Source organism: Rhinolophus sinicus, chromosome 14 (assembly GCF_057876585.1).
Source record: "Rhinolophus sinicus isolate RSI-liver-muscle chromosome 14, RSI-T2T, whole genome shotgun sequence".
Lineage (NCBI taxonomy): Eukaryota > Metazoa > Chordata > Mammalia > Chiroptera > Rhinolophidae > Rhinolophus > Rhinolophus sinicus.
The window spans coordinates 127,514,090-127,539,646 of NC_142514.1; the positions used below are offsets into that span (position 1 = coordinate 127,514,090).

Sequence of the window (25,557 nt, forward strand, 5' to 3'; positions counted from 1 at the left end):
CTAACATGGGTATGTTGCAGTGGAAGATAAGTAGACCGTGTCAATCCCACTTTCTTCTCACCCTTCACCTGGTCCCGATACAAGTTTGAGAGGATTCCTATCACTTTTGGGAAGCCAGGTTGTAAAACGGAAATTTCTAAATAGAATGAATTTGAGCTTCCCAAAAGCCCCTGAGAATTACATCAGCTCCAACCCTTTGCCATCTGGGTTCTTTTTATGCAGAATTTTCTTAAAAGCTTTGCATCCATATGGGTTGGAATAGGGATGGGGATAGAGAAGGGGGAGGCTTTAGGGATCAGTTGTGAAAGGGAGGGATGAGTTGCTGAGGATGGGCTGGAGATCCGGAACGCTAGTACACAAAGGGCTATTTCCGGCCTTCATTTCGTCACCAAGTCTCTTTTAAGTTGAATACTTTGGGGGGAAACGACCTGTCCAAAAGAACTAGGTGTGTGTCTGCGAGAGGTAGGCCAGGGCCATTCTCCACATCTTTGTCTTTCGGTACTGAGCAGGCAGGCCGGGCAGGGCTGCGGGAGACGCCTCCTAGCTCCCAGCCCGGGACATCCTGAACTGCAGCAGCCACAACAACAGGCTCGCCCTCAGACAAAGGGGCCGGCGCGGCGGTGCAGCCTCGTGCAGCCCCGTGCAGCCCGGGCCGCGGGGGCCAAGGAGCGCGCGTTCGGAGCGCGGGGCCTGGGCCGCCGAGTGGGCAGCGCAGACCCGGTGCGGGCCGGAGCCGCGGCGCCCGGAAGACCCGGCTCCGGGGCGCAGACCCCGCCCGGGCTGGCTCGGCGCCGGCCTCCGAGCTTCCACTCAGTCTTTGACCCCCCGGTCCTCACCCGGCCCCCCCGCAGGCCGCACAACTGTAACCGCAGCCCGGGCCTCCGCCGCTCCTTCTCCGGCCGGCCGGCGGCGAGCGCAGCGCGGAGGGGCCGGCGGCATGGCTGTGTCCTGGAGGAGCTGGCTGGCCAACGAAGGGGTTAAACACCTCTGCCTGGTAGGATGGCGGGCAAGGCTCTCCCTGCGTTTTGTCTCTAGGGCAGTGATTTTGATTCATTCTCTGAGCGTGAGCGGGTGGGAAGCTGGAAGTGGAAGTTTTGCCTCTAATCAGAACATTCTCAACTAATAAAACTTTCCGCTGTTAATACCTGGAGATAATAACGATCCTAGCCTTCCTCCAAATGCCCGAGACCTTTCCTACCCACTGATGGGGAGGGGATGTGGAGGAAGTGAGAAAGGATCACTTTAATGAGCACAGCTTTTTCTTAACCCTTTAATCGTCTTCCCTCCTTTGCTCTTTTCCCAGATTGCTTCTGTCTGATGTTGCATTTTAACAACACAGAACGCTTGGGACATGGTGATGTCACTAATTTCTTAGTCTCATTTTGTGCTGCAAGCGATATCTGCAGATCTTTCAGGAGACCTGTTTACAAACCCAAATGGTTACTCTCAGGTGCAAGGGCTGAGCGAGGTCAGATTCCTTTCCCTTTCAGTGGTTTTCAGCTTGCGGGTTAATTTGTGTATGCTTTCCGTCATTATCAATTGAGGTCCCATTTCAAGTAGTGTCCAAAGAATGTACTTGAGTTTTCCATTCATCAGGTAATCTTTACTTTTAATTTTTATTTTCTCTCTCCCTTTGTATGGTTTAGCTTATCTGGCTCTCCCTGAATGTCCTGTTTTTCTGGAAAACCTTCCTGCTGTATAACCAAGGGCCAGAATATCACTACCTCCACCAGATGCTGGGGGTAAGTGGGACGTGGGTGACCTGGTAGAATGGGTTGAATGTGGGCAGAAATTGCTACAACCCTTGGTCAATTCTTCCATTCATTAAAGAAACATTGCTTGTTCACTGTGGAAATATTTGTTATTTTCCAAAGTGGTCAAGTTTTTCTTGATTTGTCATTTATATCCATCTGGGTTAAAATCATTGACTAAGAACCAAGATAATATCTGCTGGAGTGAAAGGGACGAAACTTCCTGAGGAGCCTAGTGGTGCCTGAGAAAAGTTGTGATTTCTTGTCAGCTGCAAAGGATCTGCTTCACCAGGAGGACCAACCAGTGACAGGCTTTTAGTTTTCACTAATCACGACTTCAGCCTGCCCCTAAGCTTATCCCGAGGACTTCTGCACTGTTTCTTTTTATTGCCAGTTCTCACAAAGTATGTGTCTAATACAGTATGAAGTCATGGCCATTGAGAAGCAGTTAATTCTTAGTAGTTGTCCTAACTCTCTGCTTTCTATTGGAAACAACTATTTATTCAACTGTTTATTTATACTAATACTATACCAGGCACTTTACAGATATTCTGTTTAAGCCAGGAAACGATTTTTCCCATTTTACACATGGGGAAATATAGGCTAAGAAAGTTGAATGACTTGCTCAAGTACCTTTGGATGGTCATTGTCAGAGAGAGGGTTTGAATGAAGTGCTGTCTGGTCCTTTGGCTTTCTTCTCATACTACACAGATTTTCTAAATTACTTCACTAGCCCATCTCAGATACTTATACCACTGGTTAGTATTATCACTCTTTATCAATGCTGCCCAATAGAAATATGAATCATAAATAATTTAAAATTTTCCAGTAGTACATTTAAAAAGTGAGACACATTAACTTTAATAATGTAGTCTGTTTAAAATAATATATCCAAAACATTACAGTAGATTGAAGTATTCAACATGTGGTCAATATATTAAAATATTGAAATAATTTACATTTTTTGCCTATTAATTCTTTGAACTATACTGTGTATTTTGCACTGATGCCCATTACAATTCTGTCACTAAATTTTCATCAGAAATATTTGACCTGTGTTTAGATTTCATAAACTTTTACAGATGAAATAGTGGATTCACATACCCAAGTTGTTCCAAACATATTTAAAGATTTTCCAATAACACAAATGAATATCAGCTTCTAAATTTAAATTGATATAACTAATAAACTTAAAAATTCAGTTCCTCGGTGGCCCTAGACACATTTTACATGCTCAATGGCCATGTAGAGCTGGTGGCCACCATTTTGGACAGTACAAGAGTAGACTGTGGGGGCAGATATTCCCACCTTCATGGCCATATGCAGTTATCATTCTGCTTTAAAGTAAACAACTAGCCACTAATTAGTACAATAAGAAGACCTCAGGATATGGGTGGTCCTCTTGCTTCCCCTCTCCAAAATAGGAGTTGATATTGGAGGGGAAGCTATGGGCTCTAGTTATTGGTGTGTAACTATAAAAATATTTCTGACTTTCTCCCTAATCTGGTGGTGGGAGCCTTTGAGATTGAAGGTAAAAGTATTTCATTTTCAGAATTGGAATATCCATTTTTATTACTAGTCAGTTAGGTGACTGTTCTCAGATCAAAATTAAGGATTAAGAAATTGCATATGAACTGACAGGGAAAAGAAGGTTTTAAATGATGGACAATAAAATAATGTTGGGATTAATATGTCTTAGTAGGGGTTTTCATCATGATTATTGTTTCCCAGACTGGTCTGATCCAGACATGGAGGCAACATGATCACAGCTAGTTTATGCCGGAGTTAATGTGTGAATCAGACTGTGTACTTCCTAGGAGATGTTTAATTATGACATGCTGTGAATATTGGAATCCTAAAATTATCTAAGAAGGAAAAATAGGTTTTTTGAGGGAAGCCAAAATAACACCCAAACAAACCAAACAATAACTTCTTCCACCTTCCCATAACAACTTTTTTAAAAACATTAAATGTATTGGGGTAACATTACTTTTTAAATAAAGGACTCCATTGATTACTTGAGATGAAATCTGTTTTTGATTTATTTCTTTTCAAGGAATGGAAAATGTAGTTGCTTGTACTGTAATAGAAAGTACTAATGTGACCAACTCTGAGAAATTTAGTTTCTTAAATTTTTTGAAATGTTGGAGCAATTTAACTGAGAATACTTTCTATAGAAACCTTATTCATCTATTTCTGAGTTGTATTTCTGAAATTTTAACAATAAAAGGATATAACTTAATTGATAGAAACATTTTAATTTGAGAAGAGAATGTGTTTTATGGTACCAGATCAATGTATTTTGGTTTTATATCTTTTCCCCCCAAAACTAACATTTGTGTATGGACCGTTCAGTTTTAACCTAGTTATTAAGATGCCATGATGAGAATATATATATATATATATATATATATATATATATATATATATATATATTTTTTTTTTTTTTTTTTTTTTTTCCCCTCACTGTTATTTTAGATGTGCTGCATGGTCACAAAGATCTTTTTTAAAACTCTTATTGAGATACTTATGTTAATTGGAAGAATGTTGTGAGCATTGGGATTTTTTTCTGATTTCACAGTGATGATCTTACTTTGGTCAATCATTATCCTTCAAGTGACACAGAACCATGAACTAATTTATAGTCTCAAGAGTCCTAGGAGTTATATCATAATTAACATTTTTCAGAGACAGAAATCTGATGTCATGTGACTTTCTTAAGATTGGCGGTTGGAGTCTCTGAAGAAATGGACCTAGGATTTTAAGTTGGTATTGGTTTTACAGCCAGCCCAGGCAGTTTAATTCTGCTGAGAAGGAATGCATGTCTCCTGTCAATTTCAGAAAAGGCTTGATTATTAACTTTTTCCTTTCATTGCATAGAATGTTGTGGTTTCAGTTTAGGGGATATTTTTAACTAAGCGTGTTTTTTGTCTGTTTTTAGAGTTAACATTCTGCATTTTGAAAACAATTTACTTCCCTTTTTTTGACAGGTGAAATGAGTTATATTACTTTGATGCAATCATTGTATTCTTTATCTACTTACAATAGATAGCGACTCATGTCGCTATCTATTGTAAGTAGATTTAGAAGAGAGCTTTGATATCTTAGACTTCTTCCTCATTTCCCCAAATAGAAAAATGAGGTTGAAGTGATTTGCTCCCTGTCACCCACTGCATTAGTTGCTTTGTCACCATTCTGGTCTATTGATCCTCTCAGTCCAAAGTTTAGCCTGTTATGATGAACAGCTCTATGAACATATGCAAGAGCATGTTGAACCCCGTACTCTATAGAACACTAGATTTTCATCTTATGTGAAATGATATTTAAAGATGTTTAGCAATTTATATGGAAAATTATTGATTTATCCCTAAGGTAACATATGTTTTCAGCATTCCAGTTGTTTTAGCCTTGTCTTAGACAAGTTGTTAAGGCATTATGAGACTGATTTTTATTTAAATAATTTCTAATTCCACAATATTTTAGTAGAATTTTAGCACTTAATGTTTAACCTGTTTGTTTTATACAGCTAAATGGCCACTGTATAATTCTTTTATTAATTTCAGAGCTTTTCATATGTAGTTCATTCCATTATTAATATCAATATTAATAATATCAATAGCAGTTTACATTCATTGAGGCCTGACTAAGTACCAGGCATTAATCTAAGAGCTTTGAATGGATTAGTTTATCTAATCTTTTTTACCCATCCTATGGAGTAGATAGTTTTAATTTTATATCTAAGAAATGGAATTAGAAAAATTCTGTAACTTGCTAGTGAGTGACAGAGGTAGGACTGTAGCCAAAACATCTTGGTTCCAGAACTTGTATACTTAATCACTGCACTCTTCTGCCTCTATACAGCATTAATATTAGGCTAAATCATACGGCATTGCCATTTTGATAGAAAAAAATAAACAAGTAGCCATTTCATGAGGTTCAACTTAATAACCACGATTACTATTTATTAATCATATACTATGTGCCAGATGCAGTTAGTTCTTTGCTCATTTAATTCAGTCCTTATAACAAGCCTGGAAGATAGGAAGTATCACTTTTCATAGAGTTGAGAAACTGAGGTTCTGAGTGGTTAGGTAACTTTACCCAGGTCACACTGCTAACAACTGGAGAAGCCCAATTTGAGCCCACATTTTTCTGGTACCAAAGACCATGCTCTCAGTCACCTTATTCCATGAGGGAGATTATGAGACAGATAGGGCTAGAACCTGGAACTTTCTGCTCTAATGACTATATTCCCCTCCACCATTTTCTCCCATCCTCTAACCTCTCCCCTCTAGCAACCATCCCTTTTGTCTCTGTTTCTATGAGTCTGTTTTTGTTGTGTTGTGTTTTGTTTTTTGTTATTGTTTTGTTTTTTTAGAGTCTACATTTAAGTGAAACCGTATGGTATTTGTCTTCCTCTGTCTGACTGGTTTCACTTAGCATAATAACCTCTATGTCCATCCATGTTGTTTCAAATGGCAAGATTTTATTATTTTTTATTGCTGTGTAATTATATTCCATTATATATATATATATATATATATATATATATATATATATATATATATAATACATATTATATATGTGCATATATATAATATGTATTATGTATATATTCCTTTGACCTATATTTTATATATACGTGTGTGTGTGTGTATATATATATATATATATATATATATATATATATATATAAAAGCATTTTCTTTATCCATTATATACATATCTTCTTTATCCATTAATCTTTCAGTAGACGCCTAGCTTGCTTCCATATCTTGGCTATTATAAATAATGCTGCAGTGAACACAGAAGTGCATATATGTTTTTGAATTCTTGTTTTTATTTTCTTCGGATAAATACCCAGAAGTGTAATTGCTGGGTCGTATGGTAGATCTATTGTTAATTTTTTGAGGATTCTCCATATTGTTTTCCATAGTGGCTACACCACTTTGCAGTCCCACCAACAGTGCACAAGGGTTCCCTTTTCTTATTCTTAAACCTGAGGCAGACTTATATAGTTAGTAGGTCTCGTTTAGGATATCTACTGTATTAATGAACCTAATGATCATCCTAAATGATACCTATTGTATTGATTTACTTGGGCTTCCGTAACAAAGTACTACAAACTGGATGGCTCAAATGACAGAAATTTACTTCCTCACGGTTCTGGAGGCTATATGTTATATGCTTTCTCCTGGGAAACATCTAATCTGAGGAAGAGGAGCCTGCAGAGCTGTGGAATGTTATAGGGACCTTGGGGATTGTTCTAGTTCACTTACCTCATTTGATAGACCAACTTGGTATAGTTAAATGCACTCTATATGAACTCAGTGGAAAGCTCAATATGGATAGTGGTAGGTCTTCTAACTCTAGTCAGTGTTTCTAGTTCATCAGGCTAAGCATTGCATTGATCATAAAAGTGATTTGAAAAGTGCCTGGGTAATTCTAGGGAGGAAAATCAAACCACCCTAATTCCTTATTGAAAAGATCATGGGCTTTGAAGCCAAATGGGAGCTTGAATCCTGGCACAGGCATTTATCTCCCTTTATGATTGTGACAAATTACTTTTCTGAGTGTAAGTTTAACTCATTTATAAAGTTGGGTTAAAACTTCCTCTTGGGTTAGTTGTGAAGATTACATGAAAAAATTCAGATGAAAAGCTTAGCACTTGGTGCATAGGCGCTTAGCAAAAGACAAGCTATTGTAAATATTAACTAGTATTATTTGGTATTAATACTATTACTAGTACTAAATGATTTATATTTATAAGTAAAAAATATTAAAAGGAATTTAGAGAAATACGAAGATAGGAGGAACTTGCTGAGCATATAGCAGATGGCCTTAGGACAGAGGGACTTATTCTTTCCTTTCGTTGACCTTCAGCTGCCTCCCTGATCCTTCTGGACAAAGGAAGGCTATTTGTAATAGACTGTTTGTAATAGGCACAACATTTATGGCAACTTGGTTATGGTTGCTGGATGGAATTGCAGCTTGAGGTAGAATGCATTTCATTCACAAAAGCACTTATTAATCTTTGAATCTTGGCGTCTTCAACAGATAAACAAGGGAACTAATGCCTACCTCACAAGATTATTGTCAAACTTAAAGAAAATTAAAAGTAATAATAATAGTAATAGCTCCAGTCAGCATTCATTGAAATGTTGTCATGGACCAGATATTGTATTAACTTCTTTATACATTCAATGTCAGAATCTTATCTAGTCTACAAGGTACTAGACATAAGAGGAAGCTAAAGCACAGAAATTATAAATAACATGCTCATGAATTAAAGTTCTTAACATAAACTCCATTATATAATGAGTTCCAAAAAATACCAGCTTTTCTGTTTACTTCCTTCTTCTCTCATTCCTTTTAGCCATGTACAACAATTCACTTAACTGTTCTGTATTCCAATAAAACATGATGAAACTATCCTCTTTATCTCAGAGTACTGTACTGAGGATTAGAGGACTGAATGGATTTGAACTACTTTGAAGACTTGAAAGCATCACAGATGTTAAAAAAAAAAAAAAAAGTTGTTATCACATACTGTTTCTGTCTCCCATTCACTCCTCCCAGATTTTAAAGCTTTATCCATGCAACAGAGTGACTACTTCCCTTCTTAGTATCCATGTCTTAATGCAACTTGATAAAATATGATAAAAGTCAAACAATGTGATAAAAAGTTACTTTTGTGAAAAGTAGTTTCCGTTGGGTTCTGGCAATGGGACTAAAGAAAAAAGTAGCTAGATTAAGGAGAAGATGAATGTTTTGTGAGCAATATAATTTGTTTACATTTCAGAAAATGGAAAGTTGAATTTGATAATGACGCATATCTATAGATAAATGAATCCAATACATATTCTACCGGGGAAAATTGCATACTTAATGGGATTTGGGGATTGTTATAGGTCTCTAGATATATCAAGAATATTAGAGGTCTGAAATAGCTTAAGGCAAGAAGAGTTGAGTGACGTAGACACAATGAAAGCATTTTATATATCTGAGATATTTTTTTTTAAAGTGGGTGCTTCAACACTAAGATCAATTAATGAAATTATCTATGGTGAAAGCCTTTCTGACTATATTCCTTTTTCCTATGATACAATTATCAAATGGCTGATTTCAAATTGCAAGTTCTTTTTCTTTTTTATTTCTTGTAATCTTGGAAAGCTCAGTTCCCTAGGAAGGATTTTAAGTGGTAGTAATATAAAGAAGTTTTTTCTGTTGTTTTTTTTTCTCATGCTATACTTTGGTTCTCTTTGTTAACTCCCTTATTTCCAATATACTCTTTTATGTGCCTTCCAATTAGCATCTTATCCTATGGGAACTCCCTGTCACCCCATCTCCTGTGGCAACATGGATTTTAAGGTGGGTGAGGGTGCCCTAAGAAGAGTCAGTTTTGGAACAAGAAAGTAAGAACCACCTATTGACAATACAAATGAGATAGGGTGATTAGAGTGCTTTTACCCCCTACTGATTTTCATTGGCCAAATTCCTTTTGATAAGGTACTTTGGGCCTTTGAACTTTGTTAATTCTCTTGGTTTGAAAAGCATGGGCCCCAGAACACATTTGCAACTTGATTTGAGTCATGCAAACAAAAGTGAAGATACATTTTTCTTTCTTTTCTTTTCTTTTCTTTCTTTCTTTCTTTCTTTCTTTCTTTCTTTCTTTCTTTCTTTCTTTCTTTCTTTCTTTCTTTCTTTCTTTCTTTCCCTCCCTCCCTCCCTCCCTCCCTCCCTCCCTCCCTCCCTCCCTCCCTCCCTCCCTCCCTTCCTTCCTTCCTTCTTTTCATAGCTCAGAATATCTAGGGAGAAACCAAGCAAATGCCATCAGTGGTCTATACCAATGGATTCTAACTGGAAAACAATGACTGATATTAAACCACAAGAATGTAGATATTCAATATGAAAGACCTCCCACTTGAGAAATGACATTTGCTATTTGGCATTGTCTATATTAAATTTGTTATATATCCTGTTTTTTTTTGGAGGGGTTGGGCCTTGGTTGGACTATGTAGAACCCATCATTGAACTTCTCAGCTGTTTTGATCTTATACATTTCTTTTAAAAACAAAAGAGAGTGAAAGAATGATTCATATGAAAATTTTGGAAGAGTTTAGTTTCCTGGATCACAATTAATCTAGAAGGTTTCTTTAATTTTGGTTTGCCTGAAGAAAACTAGTCTTAGACTTGTACTACAGGTTTTAAAGCTTGAATCTGTCAGACTTAAAGGAAAAAATGCATTTTGTTTAATCTGCATATTTAGCTATATCAAATTTAATTTTTTAAAGTCTTGAATGACATTGATTCTAATTCTTGTTGAAATCAAGTGTTTGCTACTGCCTTGGAGCGTGGAGCAATTATTAATTTAAATTTCAAATATCCTAACACCTGTGAAAATTCCAACTTATTGATGGCATCATCATAATGTAGTGAAAAGAAGATGGATTTTTGTGGACAAATTGACTTAAGTTGAAATCTTGACTATACCTCTGAACAACTGTATTTTAAAATAATTATTGAAAATTTCAAAGCTTTAGTTTCCTCAATTTTAAGTTGAGAATTATATTATTCAATTGAACTACATGAAAATGCCAATATTGAAAGATTTTGACTTACAAAAATGGCAATTTTGCATAGTTTTACCTAATTTATCTCTTCTGGGATTGTTTTAGGACAGGATTAAGATAAGGAAAAAATGAGTGTGAGCACCTCAAAAAGGGTTACTTTCCTTTTTTCTAATAGAGAGATGTAGGCAAATTTATGACAATCTAGACTCATTTCTTTCAGGAAACACTGTTGAAGTTAAGAATGTTTTGATGTTGAAATCTATTTGTAAATGTTTGCTAGTGACTGAAAGTTTCTAATACTTAAGAGAAGTTTATTCCTAATTGTGTGCAATGTATACATTTGGAAGAATTTAAAAAGATATTTTGCAAATGACACTATACTTTTCCGAATTAGAATTAAAAAAATTATTCTCACAATTAATTGCATTTCAATTGTCATTTGTTTTCAAAGTTTAGCTCCAAATTTCTTGGCCTTTTTAAACTTTCTGTTTAACAAACTAAAGATTGAGGTCACATGAATAAGACTTATTTTATAGAACATTAGCAGTGAGTTCTCTCTGTAAAAAGAAAAGATTTAAAAACTATGTTTTTGATGTCAGCTACAGAGTATTTAAACATATTGCCTTAGTTCATTGCACATTATCTTCACAGGTCTGTGCAATGCCCGTTTGTTCTCTTTTTCATTCGTTTATCAATTCATTATTTATCACTCCTTATTATCCAATTCCTTTTTCCTCCCTACATTAGCAACCTTTCTAACAACGTGCTGACTGACATGTATCCTTCTGGTGGTGTTTTATGTGCTTATTTCAATTCACAAAAATGGTATTGTACATAGGACTCATTCTGTTTCTTGCTTTTTTTCTGGTATCATGATTTCTAAGTTCATCCATGTGACTGTGTTTCTTTGGTACTTTGCTTCTTATTGCTGAATCGTATCCCATAGTTTGTATCTGTCACATTTTGCTTCTCTAGTCTCCCAGAATGGACATTACCTGTAATTTCCTGCTACTTTAAATAGCATCATGATGAGCATAAAATATACTGTTATAGTGTAAATATTATAAGGTATTTGCTCATTTTATAATGTAAAGACTTTACCTACTAGGTTTTCTTTAAATGGAGGACAGCTAATATGTTCATATTGCAGCAATATATAGGATTTTTGTATTTACTTGTTATACCAGTTTTAGATTAAGATGAAGGTGGAGATGTTATCATGCATGGAACAATTCTAAAGAAAATTAAGCCATTTGGTTGTAATAACTAGCATTCAGTGAAAAATCTACAAGATACTGGGTGACTGAGGGATGAATGCAGTGGGTATCTTTTAAAATATATTTTTTTCAATTACTGTTGACATACAATATTACTTTAGTTTCAGGTGTATAACATAGTGTTTAGACATTTGTATGTCATCCTGATAAGTCTAGTACCCACCTGGCACCATATATAAATAATTATTATAGTATTATTGAATATGTTCCCTATGCTATACTTTACATCCCCATGACTATTTTGTAACTGCCAATTTGTACTTCTTAATCCCTCCCCCCTTTTTACCCATCCCCCAACCCCCCTCCTATTTGGCAACCATCAGTTTGTTCTCTGTATCTATGAGTTTGTTTCTCTTTTGTTTATTTCTTTATTCTTTTTTAGATTCCACATATAAGTGAAATCATATGGTATTGTCTTTCTCTGACTTATTTAGCTTAGCATCATACCCTCTACTTGGAAAACTATTAGACACTGAAGAAAGAAATAGAAGATACTACAAATAAATGGAAGGATATGCCATACTCATGGATAGGAAGAATTAACATCATTAAAATATCTGTATTACCCAAAGCAATCTACAAATTCAGTGCAATCACTACCAAAGTACCAATGTAGTGGTTATTTTATGTATTGATTTCTGTATTTACATGGTTCTTTCTTATTTATTGCTCACAATATTAATCATTTAAACAAAAATAGCCATATAAATGGTTAAAGACAACAACAATAAGAAATATAACATCAAACTTGGAAATACTAAGAAATGACATAAATATAGGAGAGAACATTAAAAGGATAGGTACAATGGAATTTATTATTTACCAAAAAAAAAATAGAAGTGTGACAGCAACAATTCACCCTAACTTATGCAGTAAAAAGTGTAAGAGACAGCCTGTACCAACCCAAAAGACTAAGCAAGGTTGAGAGGGTTGTGAGATGGTACATGAGTGGAAAGTTTTTTGTTTTTGTTTGATTTTTTATTTTTGCACATGGCAGAATATTAGGGTTTTCTTTATTAACATTTTAAAATATGTTGAAAACAGTTTTTTTGTTTTCTATTTTTGTTTTTTTCAGACTTTGTTTGATAAATGTCTAATTAGTACATAAGCTAATTATGCTGTAAGAAAATGGTATGGCATCTTTCGTAAAGAAACCATAGGTTGAATGATGTTTAATGTTTTGACCCTGTTTAAGTTCCACCCATAATAAAGAATCAGCAACTTTTTTGTTTCTTGTGCTCTCCCATTACCCCATTATAACTTCCCCTCTCCCCTGTTCATTTCCTTTCCTATCCCATCCTGTCTTATCCTGTTGATCCTATGTTTTAAATGAATATCTTCTCATTTATCAAAGGCAAGATGAAAAGAGTTCAGTAGCTTAATGTCGTTCCTATGAAAGTTTCCACCTTAAGCTGTGGATGTATTTTTCAAGATAATTTCAAAAAGTTTATCATGTATTTTCCAGCATAAAAAATACATATAATTAAGGAGAAAATATGGAAAATGCACAAAAGTAGAAACGAAAGGAAAATTGCCACTCATATTTTCATTCTTTAAAGATAATATTACTCATCAAGTTGTACTTTTAAGACTTTCTGCATTTTATTTTCTTTAGAAAATAATTTTTTTATGACTTTCATATTTGTTAAATAATTTTCATATTTATTATAGAAAATGCCAAAAAAAAAAAAAATCATGTATGTCTCAGCACCCACTTATAACCACTATTAACATTTTGGTTTATTTCCTAAATTTAAGTTTTTTTTTTTTAAATAACAATATGATTATAAATAGTTTTGTATTTTTTTTCTAAAATATAGCATTAACTGTTATATTAGATTTATACCAATTATCACAAATTCATTGTTAAGCATACATTATTTATTTTTAATATTTCACTGAATAAATAAAAACACACCAACTTAAACATTTCCATATTTTTGGACATATAATTGGCTTCTGTTACTTCACTTACCTTGAAAATGCTGTGAAAAACATCATTGTGCAGAATACCCCCTCTGTTTTTACAATTGTGTCATCTGGACATGCTATTAGAATTTCAAAATATATTAACCCATTTTATTTCATTTAGTATACGTTTTTATTGTTATTTATCCATTTAGTTCTTGGTATTGAATTGTTAAAATATATTACATTTCAAGAATCATGCTTATGTATACTGAATACTGATGATACAATAGAAAAAAGTACAAAGTTCCTTTTATATTTAAGAGGTAACCATCTATGTCTATATAATCTATGTCAGTGTCTACATCTATATCTATGCCTGTATGTATAGATAAACATGTACACGCATTAATATTATTAATTAAATAATATGTCATGCATATTATTTTATTTTCATTATATGAGGTGTGATCAAACAATGCAGTAAATGTTTAAATGAAAGAAAAGTTATCATAGTAAAAGACACACTGCCATTAATCCCCCTCAAAATACTCCCACTTGCTTCGAACATACTCATGCCATAGTTCTTGCCATTTTCTGAAGCAGTTCTGGAAGTCCTCTTTTGTGAGTATCTTTAAGTTGTGCTGTTGTGGCTGCCTCAATATCGTGAATCATTTTGACTTTGGGCAAGAGCCAGAAATCGCACAGTGTGAGATCCAGTGCATAAGGTGGATGATGATACACCATAATGTTTTTCTTTGCCAGAAATTGCTGTATACCAGAAGCGATGTGTGACATGGAACATTGTCATGATGGAGGATGATTTACAGTACATTTTAAAATACACTTTCTCTCAACTGTAGCTCAAACTTGACTGACTACACTGGACAAGCTGAAACTTGTCACACACTGTTACTCAGGTTCGACGTACTGCTTCCTGTATTGAAGACAACTGTCTTTCCGTTGGATGGCACTTGGCAGCAGCATTCACTGTACTTTGTGATCACAACAGAAAGATTATGTGTCACACATCACTTCTGGTACAGTGATTTCTGTCAAATAAAAACATTACAGTATGTCCTGATCCATCTTATTCACTGGGTCAGACACTGTGCAACTTCTGGCTCTTCCCCAAAGTCAAAATGACTATGAAAGGAAAACATTTTGAATCAATTCAGGACATTGAGGCAGTCACGGCAGCACAACTAAAGACACTCACAAAACGGGACTTCCAGAACTGCTTCGGAAAGTGGCAAGAACGATGGGATAAGTGTGTATAAAGTGACGAGGAGTATTTCGAGGGAGATTAATGGCAATGTGTCTTTTACTGGAATAAATTTATTTCAATTTAAACATTCACCATATTTTTTTATCACACCTCATACAAGTTTAACTTATTTTTAATGGCTACATAGTATCCCATAATGTGTACCATGATTTGTTTTACATTTCTCTACTGTTGGCCATTTTAGTCCTATTCTTTTTTGTTTTTGTATCACAGATCATACTGCAGGGAGTATCCTTGTAGAAATTTACAAGTACACTTGGATAAGTATTTCTCTATGTTCTATTTTTTAAAGAAAGGCCACAATGTAATATTTTGGTCTTATTTAATGTTAATTTTTTAAGAAAAAAAATAAATTCGATTTACATTTTCTGTAAGATATCATCTTACATTTGATTTACTGTATTGTTCTTCCAGCAGATGGACAAGTGTGGCCAACTGTATGTTGACCAATTAAACTCTGTAAAGAGTTTGTCAGAAGAGTCTAATACTTAAATACAGTACCCACCATCTGTGGTTTTACATTCCAAGGTTTCAGTTATTTGAGGTCAACCAAGGTCTAAAAATATTAAATGGAAAATTCCAGAAATAAACAATTCATAAGTTTTAAATTTTATATTGTTCTGAATAGCATAATGACATTTATATCCTGTTTTGCCCTGCCTTGTCTATGCTCCCCACCCATTAGGTACTTTGTAGCCTTCTAGGTTATCAGATCAATTGACTGTCATATTATCAGAGTGCTTGTGTTCAAGTAACCCTTATTTTACTTAATAATGCTACATTCACATAAATTTTATTACAGTATATTGTTATAATTGTTCTATTTTATTATTAGCTATTGTTAATCTCTTACTATGCCTACTTTACAAATTAAACTTTATCATAGGTATGTACATTAACTCGTTCCTTGTCTCCATGGGAGTGTGGTTCTGGGACCACTGAAGATATCAAAATCTACAGATGCTGAAGTCCCTTAGCCTTTCATATCTGCAGATGCAGAACCCACAGATACAGAGGGCCAACTGTACAGGATAAAACATAGTATACATAGGGTTCAGTGCTAGCTGCTGTTTCAGGCATACATTGGGGGTCTTGGAACATATCTCCCATAGATAATGGGGAACTACTGTATGTGTGCATCAGGAAGTTTAGGGCATCTGTACCAAATGACCCATTCATTCAGTCCATCTTTACTGAATACCTACTTTGTTAGGCATTTTAATATATCAAGAGTTCTTTCTCTTAGAATCAATAGGTTCTTGGAGACAGTATTTTTTTTTTCCCAAAGAAAAAAGTCAATTTGATTTAAAGTTGAAAGTTATGGGAGTTATGGTTAAAAGACATGCTGAGTTAGCTGAGATTGCTAGTAATTTGATGACAAAGATAGAATTTAAGGCCAATTTTATAGATTCAAATAAGAAGCATTATTAACAAATAAGACTGAGTTCAGGAAGAGTCAAGTAGATATGTTTAAGTAGGGTATGCTTGACAGACATGAGAGAAAAAATTTAATATTGAATATCTATATTCAATATATGAGTTTTAATATATGTCATCATGGATAGTGTGATTAAAATTCTAGCCAAGCGAGGGGTACCATTGGTATGAATACTTTTTCCTTTCAAAATATTCCATGTGGTCAGGCCACTAGTATATTTGTTTTGTCTTCTAATTTTTAGCAGGAATATTGAGAGGTTAATAATAGTCTAAAGATGAGGAGGAATGATGCAACGTTCTAGAATGATTGTTTCTGATGAAGAGCAGCTGAGAGATGACTAAATGCTCAGTGATTGTGATCAGATGTGCTGGGCCTATGATGTAGAGACACAAGGCCTGTCTCAGTTTTCTTGACAACTGGGCTCTGCAAAATCTAGTCCACTCCTTGGTGCCTTTCCCTGGGCATGGATCACTTCTGTAGGAGAAGGGAATGTCACAGTGACATGAAATAAAATGCTCTATAACTCATCAGACCCTTGTTGTGCCTTAGAAAGGAGCAAAGCATCAGGGATGGGCATGAATATCCACAGGAATTTCACAGGTAAACGAAAAAAAAAATCAATTTTAATGTTTGTCAGCTAGAGAGGTCAAACAATTTTCACTTGTTACATTGTTTACTTTTTATAATAGTTCTCTGGGGAAAGTGGCAGAAGTTCTTATTATTGTTTTGTTAAATTTCTCAGTACTAGGTTTGAAAGACAAGTGACCTTGGTAGAGGTCACAGTGTTAACTGGGATAAAAATTTCATGCCTTTTCATCTGGTTACCTGTTCACTAGACAGCATTTCCTTTAGAAACCCATGAATGTGTTCATATGCATTCTGAATCCCATTTATGTTGAACTTTCACTTTTCCTGACAGGCATATAGTCTGGAAGTGAATCTTTTCTGCTCTCTGGGCTTTTGGCACAGGAAAGACAAGGTAGACAAAATCAGGACCAAAATATCATCTTACAATCTTGCTTTCTTCTTCTTTCTCTGTAATAGATACATTTTCTTCTGGTTCATTATCAACTTCTAAAGGAAGACCACATTTCTATTGAAATTGGAAGAAAGTTCATTTCTAGAAAGGGTATGATGACATAGAAAGGGTAAGATTTGAGTTAAGAATAAGGAAATATGGATATAAAGTCAGGATGAATGAACACTATACCTTTGGAGATCCCTTTAGTTATATGGAATTTTTTTTTTTTCCTAAGCTTCTTTCTTTAGAATGGATAGCTTCTTTTAGAGACAGTGTTAAAAAATTTTTGCAAAGGAGTTTATAGATGGGAAAAGAGGTCAACTTGAGTCAAAAATTTTATCATAGTTAAAAGTCTCCAGGGCAGTTAGTTGACAGAAACCAGCTAGGATCATTTGGAATGAATTATAGTTTATTATGTCATGAAGGGACATTCACGAACTTTTGTATATACCCGAAGAGCACTGAATTGCTTATTTATTTAGGGACTTTTTTAAAAAGAAATAATTACTTCAGTTATTATAAACTGCTTTCTGGTTGCTCATGACATGTTATTCATTATTACTTTCATATGAAACCTTATCAAAATAGTTAGGTAATCCTCTTTTGAATTTTCCCTTCATTGAAATGTCATTTTTTAAATTCTTAAGTGCAATCTTGCTCCCATGGAAATATCCATCATATTCTAAATTATAATACTATATATTTATATATTATACAAAATTATGTTATATTCTGTATATAATGTTATATTAATGTTACAAACTAAACATTTAAATTGGATCACAGGTTTGATTTATGGGTATATAGGAAAATAAATTGTTCTAATTTTCTGCCAGGGACCCTTTTGGTTACTGTTAAGACAATAAAAAAATGCCTACCATTGCATTGGGAAATTACATAGACTACTTTAAGGGGTTGTCTCTTTTTATTCATGTATCTGTCTCATGACTACTTTCTTTGGCTTTCATTGCTAAAAGTGTATTTTCCTCAAGGTGTATTTTTTTGAAATAATATTCTATATTAATGACCATGCATTTTTGAGATCCCCAAAGATAAGAGGCAGTTTGGGCTTTGCCAGTTTCCATTGCTGCCATATGCTAACTTTGTGCGGGGGTGGGGAAAGGAGATAAATAGGCTAGCCATTACAATGTAATGGGTTAAATGCTCAAAAGGAGGTATGATGAAAGGCAGAAAGGAAGCATTGAGAAAGATGCTCCAAATTTTTCAGAATATTTGAAAAAGTGGGAAATTTGGAGGTATAAATAAGGGTATGGGGATGGATGTCAGCCTCAGCAAAGCCTGAGAAAATGTCTCTTAGGCTAAGACTTGAAGAATAATAAAGAATTTGTGTGGTGCATGGATATTAGAAGAAGTGGAATACCATCACAAATAGAAGGAATGGCAGTAGCATGAGCTATGGATAAGTGTGCAGTAGAAACTTGGAGTAGCTAATCTGGGTAAAGCCATATAACATAAAAGTATAGCTGAGTGGCCTAATGGTATTATCAGTATGGCTTATTCATAAACTTCTAATATTTAATCAAAAGAAGGTTAGACTAGGTGACCTATACAATCTCATGAAAGAGCTACAGTGGCCTTGAGGGTTTTCTTTAAATTGTGTGTTGCTGAGTTCCATAGAATAAATCCCAGTCTCTAGAATGGTGGGCATTGGACAAGTGACGGCAGAGTTGCTATCTTGGGCAATATGGTATGATGGAAAGAGTTGGTCCTGAGTTCTGATCCTAGATATGAACTAGATAGATCTTTAGATAGTAATCACTTTTGGTTTTGATTGTTTTTTCCTTAATTTCCAAAATGAGGGCACTGAAGGATCAGCTCATAGGCTCATTCATTCATTCATCTACCCTGTATTTATTGAACACCTAGTTACCCAGAACTTGCTTTGAAGTTTTTAGATAGAGTTGAGTGGAATAAAGCTCAGCTCCCATAGCAATAACTGTGACATCACCCTATAGAACTGAGGATGGAAAAACAGTCCTGGAAAGAGTGATTTGCAGGAAGCCATGACATAAGAGCATTTCAATTTTGAAACTAGGTCTGATTTGTGGATGACCAGGGAAAAGGATGATCATTGCTTCTGTTGATTTCTTACTATATGCCAGGCACTATACTTAGTACAACCGTTTCCCCAAAAATAAGACCTAGCCAGACAATCAGCCCTATTGCATGTTTTGGAGCAAAAATTAATATAAGACCCGGTCTTATATAAGACCCAGTATTATATTTATTATATTATATTATATTATATTATATTATATTATATTATATTATATTATATTATATTATACCCTGTGTTATAGTAAAATATGCTAATCTAATGCAATAAGGGGCAGATGTATTATCTTTTTTTTTTTTTTTTTTTCATTTTGCGGATGAGGAAAATGACAGTGAGGGTAAGAAAATTACCTAAGGCCACACAGCTAGTAAAGGTGCTTCAAATTCAGGTTTGGTTGACTTCAAAGTGTATTCTAAGCTAGTGATTGCCAAACCTGGTTGTACTTCTGGAGTTAGAATTTCAGAATATATATTTATTTTTACATAATCCATCAAGTGATTTCAGCGTGCAGTCAGATTAGGGAAATCTTATGTGAAGATTTACACAAAATGACAGGAAAACCTGCTGGTTGGATGAAAGTATAAGCAACTGAAAGTAAGGAAAAGTATTATGATTTGGAAAGAGCACTAGACAAGGTGTCTGAATTTGCATCTCTGTTCTCAGGAATGAAGTGTTGGTAGGGAAATGACAGAACAAGGAGGGAGCCCTGGGTCTAGTTCTTGCTTGTTTACAAATTAGTGGTGTAAGTGAGGGCAAAAAAATGTTGGACTAATGACTTATAAGGCCTTATGAAAGAGCCACAGTTCTTGATTATAAAACATGTAAGAATTAGGTGTTGTGTAGGCTTCATTTGGTTTAATTAATACTATTTCCTTGGGGAAAGTTAAACTATTTCTTTGGGGAAAGAAGTCTGAAAAATTGATCTTAATGAGTGCAAATTTATGTAATTTTAGACAAACACAAAATACTAAATCATAATATTAAAAAAATATTTTATAAACTTCTAATTTTTATTTTTCCCCAGAAATGACTAATTGTTGACACACCAAGAGGTTGCTAGAGAAATGACCAATTATTATAGCTTACTATTAATACTTCTCTGGCCTTTTCAAATACCTTTGAACAATAGTTTTATATAGATATTTACATGTAAAATGTCATATTATATTTCTCCAAAGTTTTTGAGAAAATTCCCAATTGCATGAAAAATGTTTATTTGAAAGTTAGTTTACCATACATGATAGTTCTCAAGTCCTGTCTAGAGTAAATTATTTCAACAGAATTTTGTTTTACATTTTAATAGCTTTGTCAAGAACTTGGATGAAGATGTAGAAAACGTGAATGTAAAATTTTCAGCTAAAGCAAATTAAGAAGGAAAATTTCAGAATATAGGATTCACACCCAGTATAATGGGCTAAAGCCAATAAATTCTTGCGTTTATATACCTGCTCTCTCACACCTCCACTTTTTTCTTTTATAGGATAGAGGGGGTTCTTATTTAATAGCAATTCATGTGAGAAAATCTATATGTTATAAACTTGAAATGAGCCATTATGTAACATAGTTGTCCTGCAATGTAATATAAACTTAGAACTAGCAGGTCATGTCTGAGTGAGAAAAATGATGATCTTCAGTCCTGCTCTGTATGATTAGTTTACGCCGCGCATGTGGTGAATTCTGGTGAATTGTAAAGGTCACAAAGATGATAAGGGAGTCTTAAAATTATATCAAGAATTTTATGGGCAAGCTAATTGTGTTTAGCATGAAGAAAACAAGATTGGGCTAGAAAATGATCCCACTTTCATTTTCAATGTTTGAATGTCTATCTTAGGAATATCTAGAATAGCTTGTAGGTGGAAGTTATAGACAGAGATTTCATCTAAGTGTAAGAAAACAAAATAGAAGTTTTTGACAGTGGAACAAGTTGCTGTCTCTTGAGAAAATTCAACCTTTAGTCAGGGTTGTCATAGACATGGGTATGACAGCTGGGTGGATGGTGGTATGTGGGTTAGGCTGTTTTAGTTCTCCAATTTTTAGAAGTATTGTTTTAGTGAATTATTTAGCAAAATAAATTTGCTGATAAGTATTTAGTCAAACTGAATTCCTTTTTTATGTAAGACTCAGATATAATTACCATAAAATGCAGTCCTTGTCTTAAACCAAATTTTATATAATATAATTGCCAAAATTACTTCTTTCCAATTTATTCTCCACACTATATACAGAGGAATCATTACCAGATACTAATCTCTTCATACCACCCCCGCTGAAAATATAATCACTCTGCACTGATTTTAGGATAAAGGTACATTTTAGAAAATATTTTCTTTTTAATTTTTCAATTACAATTGACATACAATATTGTATTAGTTTCAGGTGTACAACATAGTGATTAGACATTTAATAACTAACAAAGTGAACACATTGATAAAACTATTACCCATCTGACACTATATATAGTTATTACAATATTATTAACTATATTTCTTACTTTACATCCCAAAGACTGTTTGTAATTACCAATCTGTAATTCTTAATCCCTTCCACTTTTTCACCCATCCCCATCCCCCTCCCATCTGGCAACCATCAAAATATTCTCTGTATCTATGAGTTTGTTTCTGTTTTGTTTGTTTATCTTGCTGTTTAGATTCCACATATAAGTGAAATTATGGCATTTATCTTTCTCTGACTTACTCAGCATAATACCCTCTAGGTTCATCTATGTTGTTGCAGATGGCAAGATTTATTAATTTTATAACTGAGTAATATCCCATTGTATATATGTACCACTTCTTCTTTATTTGTTCATCCAATCAGGGACACCCAGGTTACCTACATATCTTGGCTATTGTAAATAATGCTGCAATGAACATATGGATGCACATGTTCCTTCAAAGTAGCATTTTGGGTTTCTTGAGATGAAAACTGAGAATTGGGATTACTCGGTCCTTTTTTGTCTCTTGTTATAACCTTTGTTTTAAAGTCCTTTTAATATTTCTTGTAATACAGGTTTGGTGGTGATGAACTCTTAACGTGTTCTTGTCTTGGAAGCTCTTTATCTGTCCGTCGATTCTAAATGACAGCTTTGCTGGGTAGAGTAATGTTGGTTGTAGGTCCTGGATTTTCATTACTTTGAATATTTCCTGCCACTCTCTTTTGGCTTGCAAAGTTTCTGTGGAGAAATCAACTGTCAGTCTTATGGGAGCTCCCTTAAGGGAGGAAAGGTAACTAACTGCTTTTCTCTTGCTGCTTTAAAGAGTTTTTCTCTGTCTTTACGCTTTGGCATTTTAATTATGATGTGTGTTTGTGTGGGTCTCTTTGGATTCATCTTGTTTGGCACTCTCTGTACTTTCTGGGCTTGAATATCCTTTTCCTTTACCAAGTGAGGGAAGTTTTCCATCATCATTTCTTCAAATAGGTTTTCAATTCCTTGCTGTCTCTCTTCTCCTTCTGGTTCCCCTATGATGAGAATGTTGTTATGCTTGATGTTGTCCCACAGGCACCTTAAACTCTCCTCATTTTTTTCAGATTTTTTTTTCTTTTTGCTGTTCTGATTGGATATTTTCTGCTACCTTATCTTCCAAATTCTGATTGGACGTCTGCTTCATCAAATCTACTGTTGATTCCCTCTAATGTATTTTTTATTTCAGTTATTGTATTCTTGATTTCTGACTTTTTTTTTATGTTTTCTATCTCCATTTCTATGTTTCCTATTTCTTCTTTGACGTTCTCATGAAATTATTATGTGCATCTGGTAGATTGCTTGTCTCCATTTTGTTTTGTTCTTTTTCTGGAGCTTTGTTCTGTTCTTTCATTTGGGACATGTTTCTTTGTCTCCCCATTTTGACTGCCTCTCTGTGTTAGTTTCTATGTATTAGGTAGGGCTGCTATGTCTCCCGGTCTTAGTCGAGTGGTCTTATGTAGTAAGTGTGCTGGAGGGCCCAGTGTTGCAGTATGGCTGGACACCAGAGCCGGATACTTTAGGTGTGTGGCTTGTGTGCCCTCCTATTGTACGTGAGCCTTGGTTGCTCTTTGCATGTCAGTGGCAGGGATTGAGCCTAGGGCTGATTGGTTTTGAGGATTGGCTATGACTACAGTGGAGGAACTGTTCTGCAAGGGCTGACACTACTGAGCAGGATTTGCTTTATCAGGGCTTTGGTGTGTGCTCAGTCTTCCCTTTGAGTGTGTTGCCTATGCAGGCAGCCATATGGTACTCTGGCTGGTTCCAAAGCCAGCCACCAGGCCCCCTGCTTCACATCAAGTTCAGCCATTTCCTCTGTCTTGCTTGCAGCCACCTAGAATGAGCCACAGAGCAATCCACAGATGACTGCCAACCATGCTGGGCTTGGAGGTGCCTGGGAGAGGCCAATCCATGAACCAAGGCCAGATGCTGCTTGTTTGGATTTTGTGAACCTTTGAGACATTTTAGGAAAGTCTGCAGCATGAGCAAAGACAGGCCGTTTGTGTATATAAGCCACTGTAAATGGCTTGGGTGGGCCCACAATTTGGGTGTGGCAGAGTCTCAGGGAATCAACAGCGCAGGGCAATTCACCATGTTGTCAGAGACTCAGATATGGTGCCCACGTGCATCTGCACTCTGGAAGGGGATAGGGCTCAACAAAGGGACAATGGCTTCTGCCAGCATTTTTGTCTGGGAGAAAGCTACCCCTCCAGCCCTGACCCTGCAGCCATACCATTCAGTTTTTCCCATATGTCCCTGGAGCCTTTCAAGCTGCTGTTCCAGCACTGGAGCTCAGAGTGAGTGAGTCCATCAGTGAGTATGTTAGTGTGTAGCCCCTTTAAGTGGGACCCCAGCAGGACTCTGTCTCACTTAGTCTCAATCTCCTATGGTTTTCACATCCAGGAGTTGGGGGATTTCCCTTCCTGGCCCTGGCACCCTGGGCTGGGGAGCCTGGTGTGGGGCTGGGATCTCTCCCTCACCCAGGGAGACCTCTGGAGCCGAGATAGCCCTCCCGAATTTTAATTGCCACACACAGGTGTGGGGTCAGCCCATTTGCATGTCTGCCCCCCCCCCCCCCAGTTTCTATATGGCTTCTCCAGTATGTCCTTAGTTGTAGGACTTCTGTTCAGCTAGACTTCAGGCAATTCTCAATGATAATTGTTTTGTCATTTAGTTGTAATTTTGATGTGGTTGTTAGAGGATGCAAACACCTCTCTGCCATGTTGACCAGAAATCCTAAAGGTTTTCTGGTCTTAAAATGACCAGAAATGGTCATCTTAAAATGGACCTACAAAGTCCAGCAAGGTCCCCTCACATACTTCTCCAGGTTTATGTTGTATCAGCCTTCATTTCTCATCCCGCCACATTGGTCTGCTATTAATTTCTCATATATATACCATGCTCCTATTTGCTATGTATCAGTTCTCATGTTGTTTGTTTGTTTGTTTGTTTGTTTGTTTCCCCCACATGGATGGCCTTTTCATTACTAGGTGATTTCTACTCTCTCAGCCTCCAGTTCTCCGTTCACTTTTCACTTACTCAAGGAAGCCTTCCTGATTTTCTTATTTAGATCTCATGTCCTGTTATGCATGCTCATACTCTGTATTTCTCATTCACAGCATTGATCTCTTTTATACTTGATTATGTAATTATTTAATTTACTATCTGTTTCCCCTACTAAAATATAAGCATCCTAAGGCAAAAACCATTTTCTGTTTTTAGATCACTATTGAACTCCCGGTGCCTTGGAGTATGTGCATGTCACAATAAATAAGTGTTGAATGAATAATGTACGTGGAACACTTAGAAGAGAACATTTAGCAAACGGATGGACTACAAGGACCCTACGGCAATAAATTAATTTTATATAACGCTTGCATTTGTTTTAGATTGGTTTTCACAAAAGTCCTAAGAGCTTGGAATATTATAATTATAAATTTTACATATAAAGACATTTTATTCCTCTAGCTTTATAGATAAGGACGGTTAACTAGCTCAAGGCTAATAAGTTAATAAATGCCTGATTTAAGATTAGAAACCATAAATTTGAGATTTTAGGAAAATAACCACCAACTTGATATACCTAGATGTTATATTCTTTCATAACTTCCTTCAAATGGCGTATTTTCTTATAATTTTCTGTAAGACTGTCTTAGTTTGGGGCTGCTATAACAAATTGCACATACTGGGTGGTTTAAACAACAAACGTTTATTTTACATGTTCTGGAAGCTGGGAAGGCCAAGATTAAGATACCAGCAGATT

The 25,557-nt window shown here is 35.4% G+C and overlaps 1 protein-coding gene across 5 annotated transcripts in view; it reads left to right on the top strand.

Annotated features, from left to right (window-relative positions):
* The first annotated feature begins 427 nt into the window (after positions 1–427).
* The window catches only part of NOX4 (NADPH oxidase 4), a 160,784-nt gene continuing 135,654 nt past the window's right edge, over positions 428–25,557 (top strand). For 2 of the 5 annotated variants that reach the window (XM_088791523.1, XM_088791526.1), the window contains exons 1-2: positions 1,354–1,468; positions 1,647–1,742. In XM_088791523.1, the coding sequence (XP_088647649.1) occupies positions 1,734–1,742 (9 nt within the window). In that variant the 5' untranslated portion in view covers positions 1,354–1,468; positions 1,647–1,733. Of the gene's footprint in view, positions 995–1,353; positions 1,469–1,646; positions 1,743–25,557 lie in introns of those variants that run through there. The other 3 variants (XM_088791524.1, XM_088791522.1, XM_088791525.1) reach the window with 3 other exon arrangements.